At 37.7% G+C, this 5000-nt stretch overlaps 1 protein-coding gene across 1 annotated transcript in view; it reads left to right on the top strand.

The window, feature by feature from the left end:
- The first annotated feature begins 170 nt into the window (after window positions 1–170).
- The window catches only part of LOC113813103 (uncharacterized), a 4893-nt gene continuing 63 nt past the window's right edge, over window positions 171–5000 (top strand). The window contains exons 1-4 of the mRNA XM_027365041.2: window positions 171–293; window positions 844–967; window positions 3250–3747; window positions 4240–5000. The exon at window positions 4240–5000 is cut by the window's right edge and continues 63 nt beyond it. Coding sequence (XP_027220842.2) covers window positions 240–293; window positions 844–967; window positions 3250–3747; window positions 4240–4325 — 762 coding nt within the window. The 5' untranslated portion in view covers window positions 171–239 and the 3' untranslated portion in view covers window positions 4326–5000. The remainder of the gene's footprint in view (window positions 294–843; window positions 968–3249; window positions 3748–4239) is intronic.

Below are 5000 nucleotides of genomic sequence, written 5' to 3'. Positions count from 1 at the left end.
CACAATATGCCTTTGAATCCTGTCAGCAACACGATTAGCGTTGCCTTTGGTGAATAAAAACCCCCCCAAACTATTTCTAACACTAATACAAATCTAATATACTTGATAAATCGAAAATATTTGACTCTAAATCACAAAATTTCCCTTACTTCGTTCGTCCCATTGTTCTCGTGATAGTGTGTGTCCAAGATAGCAGTCGCTCACTTGAATCGCATCCGGGGCCGCAGTGTGCAAGCGTCATGGGTCCACCGAGTGAGGAGGAGGTTAAAAGCGCTCTGATAGGCCTGCTTAAGGTGGGTTTGTGTCGGTGGGAGATGTTAGGAAATATGTGATGTATAGGCCTAGTCACACGTACCACACTCCACACACACACAAACACACACAGAGACACACATAGACATACCACACACACAAAGACACACAGAGACACACATAAACATACCACACCTCACACACACACAAACACACATAGACATACCCCCCACCCCACACACACACAAACACACACAGAGACATATAGACATACCCCCCAAACACACACAAACACATACAGAGACACACATAGACATATATATATATATATATATATATATATATATATATATATATATATATATATATATATATACATACACACACAGCCACACGTACCACACCTCCCACACACACACAAACACACATAGAGAAACACAGACACACACACACTTGTGTATGTAAGAATATATTTATCTGTAAATTCTGACAAGCATTTAAGATGAAAGGAGAAGGGATTTCTTATAGAATACCTCTCTTTCCGTCATTCCATTCTTACATCTCTCCACTCCCACTCCGCCCACTCCACAGATCGCCTCCGTGTGTAGTATTTCCGTGGGCATTGTGGTCGCTGTATGTGGTGTGCTCGCCGTCAGCGTCGTGGGCGGCTTGACCACGCCCATTATCATCGGCTCTGTCCAAACAGCTGTTGGAGGTTAGTACGGCGGCGATGAATGAATTAAGATGATGAATGGAGACGATGAGTTGTGAAAGCAATGTCAGTGGCTGGTAATAACAATAAATTATGATGTCGATAATGATAATGATGATGATAAAATCTATGAGGATGATCATAATAATAACAATAACTCATAATAATGATAATGGTGATAACAGTAATGATAACGATGATCATAAAATTTGTAATAGTAATAATAGTAATAATGATATCAATAATAGTAATAATGATATGATAATAATATTGATATTAATAGTAGTAATAAAGATAATAATAATGATGTTAATAATAGTAATAATGATAGTAATAATGGTATTAATGATAGTAATAATGATAAGAATAATGATAATAATAGTAATAATGATAAGAATAATGATATTAATAATAGTAATAATACTACTAATAATAATATTAATAATAGTAATAAGGATAATAATGATGATGATAACAAACACTATGATAACAATAACAAAAGTAGAATAAAGATAACAGCATAACAAAAGCTTCGAGCATTATGGTAAGCATAGCGACAATAGTAGAATAATAAAATAAAACGATTAGTGTATTGATGGCTATAATTAAAGCAATATTCACAATATCTATAATCAAAGTAATATTTAGAAATATATGAAAGAAACAGCATCATCGATAATGCTGTAGTGTGATTTGTCAAACCCAGGGATCCCGTCCCAGTTCATCAAGTCACTCTTTTTAGAATTCTACCCTTGATGCTGGCGGGGGATACAGGCGCAAATAGACCTGGTTAACCCCTGTCAATTCAATCCCCTTAAGTGGTAGCGTTGGGGAAAATAGAATAATTAATATGGGAGTTCCAGTATGAATACCACTTTCTGACGTTCAGCCTAACCGTAGAGTAAAATACTATTACAAATTAATCTAAGAAAAATACAAAAAGTAAAAGAATGTGCTAAAGGCACCTAAAATTACTAAGTCTATCGTATGCAAAAACTAAAAGAAAAGACTTCCAGAGTGGAGAGCCTGGTTGAAGGCCTTACCATAAAACAAATACAAACACAAATCCAGCAAGTCTGGCGTCACAGCTGAAGGCTTAAAACCCCTTAAACCTAAAAAAAAAAAAAAAAAAAAAAAAATAACGAAAGTATAAAACCCGAGACTGGTGACACCGAAACAGGAAAACTAAAACTAAAAGATCACTCAGACTTCTTACTTTGAAATGTTAAAAGTTACAAATAAAACAAAGAGAAAACAAACCAGCCAATTTCATTTAAAAATAAATAAATAAATAAAAGGGTGTTCAAACTATTCAATGAAATTGTTCTTACGATCACGTCCAGCTCCTATGCAAAGAATATCAGGTACGTCAGTACTTAACTTATTATCTTCCGTGATCGGCTCTTTGTTTATTTAAATAAATATAGTGACACTGCCGATGGTTCAGAGCTTCGGAGGATAACGAAACACTCGCTGATGTCACAGGCCAAACATATGTACAAAATATATTCTTGAAATAAATAAGCTAAAAATGCACATAAAGATTAGCAAAAACTAAACCTAAAAATATAAAATAGGAACCATAAGAAAAAGAAATGCAATAACTAAAAAGAAAGAATAAACACTGAACGTAAAAATGTTCCACTACAACTTAAAATGAAAACTAAGTAAAAACAAGACCTTAAAACTTTACTGAATGTTAAAAAAAAACTAAAATGAATAAAAGCTGTCGATAAAAGGGTCATTAAAATGTCTCGTTATTAAATCATAAATAAAATGTTAAGAGAACACCAAAAATAAAAAGGGGAAACTAAAATAAAACAATAAAAAAAAAATCGCCAAATAAAAAACAAAACACGTGATAGTCAACGTCCAACACGGCAGTTAGAGCGGGAGAGCAGAGAGGATGAGATGCAGCACCCAAGACCACCTTACAATACCAATAAGGCTTTTAAAGTAAAGAATAATATTTGTAGTTGCACTACCACTAATAATGGTGATATTGGTCATTAGTATGTAATTTTTTCCGTACTTATTGCCATGATGAAAATCAGTCATTATTCTAATCGACTTTGTTTCTTTCTGCTTACTTTTATCAGTGTGTCTAATATCGTATGCCTATATTGTTAAAAAGGCAACTATAACTCATTAAAAGACTACAAATGGACTCTTACCGAAGTATAACACAGACATGTAAACAAACCATGAAACTCTCCCTAATGTCTTTTTACATGGTAATACGCGTTTCCTTCTTCGCTTTCTATACACATTGATACTCTCCACAGTGTTGTTCGTGGCAGCGGGGGGCTTCGGTTACAACAGGTACAGGAACTATCGTCGTGCGCAGAAGGTGGCGATGGCAACGAGGGCCCAGGAACTCGCCTTGGGGTACGGGTCCCAGACAGCCATCATCGATATGCTCGGTTTCGGCCCCCCCGTGTTGGCTCTGGTCCCAACCGATGGCAGTGTGTTGGAAGCGGCTGTTGGAAGTAATTCTGGGGACGAGGAAGAGTTGAAGGACCTTGTTGTCAAGTTAAGGCCAGGTCTGATGCTGATCCAAGGTCTGAGGGGCAGGGACGGCAGACCGGTGGCTGTGTGCATGCAAAACCTGTACGACGGCCCAGTCAGGTTCTACCCAGGGATGTCACCTTACCATCTCTTTACCATAATCCTTGTGACCCTCGGGATGACCTTCGTCAGTTCGGTCGTCCTCGCCCTGGCCGTGAGCTTCCCTTTCGATGCAAGCGTCGCCACCAACTGCGGGGCGCTGGGGGGGTTCGGCGGTGAGAACCACGGGGCTTGCTTGGACGTCCTTCCTTTTGGTTCGGTCATGAAGATGTCTAACTAATAACAATCATAGCATAATTAGTATCTTATCAATGTCACTACTAATATTTGCTACTTTTATCACTGCTAATACTATCCTTGTTATTAACATTAACATAACTTCCTTACTTCTCAAGTACCTAGACATTGACGTTTAGTCTTTAGGAAATATTAACAACTGTTGTAAATATTTCTGACATAAAGAAATAACGGAAAAATTTCAATACATGTATATATATATATATATATATATATATATATATATATATATATATATAATATATATATATATATATATATATATATATATATATATATGCACACACACACATATATATACTTGTACGTGTGTCAGCGTGCATTTGTGTGTTGATGCTTTGACATCATAAAAAGAGGAGCGAACCCAGCCGCGCTACAAAGCTAACTCTGCCCCTCCCTCTCCCGCGCAGGCGCACTACTCCTCCTCGCCGCTTGCTCTGGGTTCCAGGTCCACGGCGCCTACGCGAAGGGGCGCCGCCAGCAGGACAGCGGCTGATGGCATGGAGTCGACAGGAAGAACTTGAGATGATTGTCACCATCCGCCACGCCTTCAGAGAATCGTCTTTTGCTCCAAACATATCTTTGTGATAGCAGATGTGTAGATATTTTAATCTAAATCTAAATATTATGTATGCATATATATATATGTATATATATATATATATATATATATATATATATATATAGATAGATAGATAGATAGATAGATATATAGATATAGATAGATAGATATATGAGGTGTGTCAGAAAAGTTACAGGACTGATATCACAAAAGATTTAAGAAAGATCTTCTGGCCACAGGGCCAGAAGATCAACTAACATATCCACAAAAAGAGACTTCAGCGTTTGCATCGTTCAGTGCGTGAGAAAAGTTATGGCAGGACAACTCATGGATGCTTCACCATGATAACACACCTGCTCACAATGCTCTGAGCACCTGACAATTTCTGGCTGAAAAAAGCATTGCCATGCTGGAGCAACCTCTCAACTCCCCGACCTGGCTCTGTGTGATTTTTTCCTCTTCACTAAGGTCAAGGGGGTCAGAAAAGGGACCCGTTTTGAGGACGGGGACGACATCAAAAAGGACGTAACGACGGGACTGCATAGGATCCCGGAAGAATTCTTCCAGCAGTGCATGCAAGCATGCATTAGACTCCAGGGGGATTAGTTT

The sequence above is a fragment of the Penaeus vannamei genome, chromosome 3, assembly GCF_042767895.1.
Source record: "Penaeus vannamei isolate JL-2024 chromosome 3, ASM4276789v1, whole genome shotgun sequence".
Classification (NCBI taxonomy): Eukaryota; Metazoa; Arthropoda; class Malacostraca; order Decapoda; family Penaeidae; genus Penaeus; species Penaeus vannamei.
This window is presented reverse-complemented; position numbering and strand designations above follow the sequence as displayed.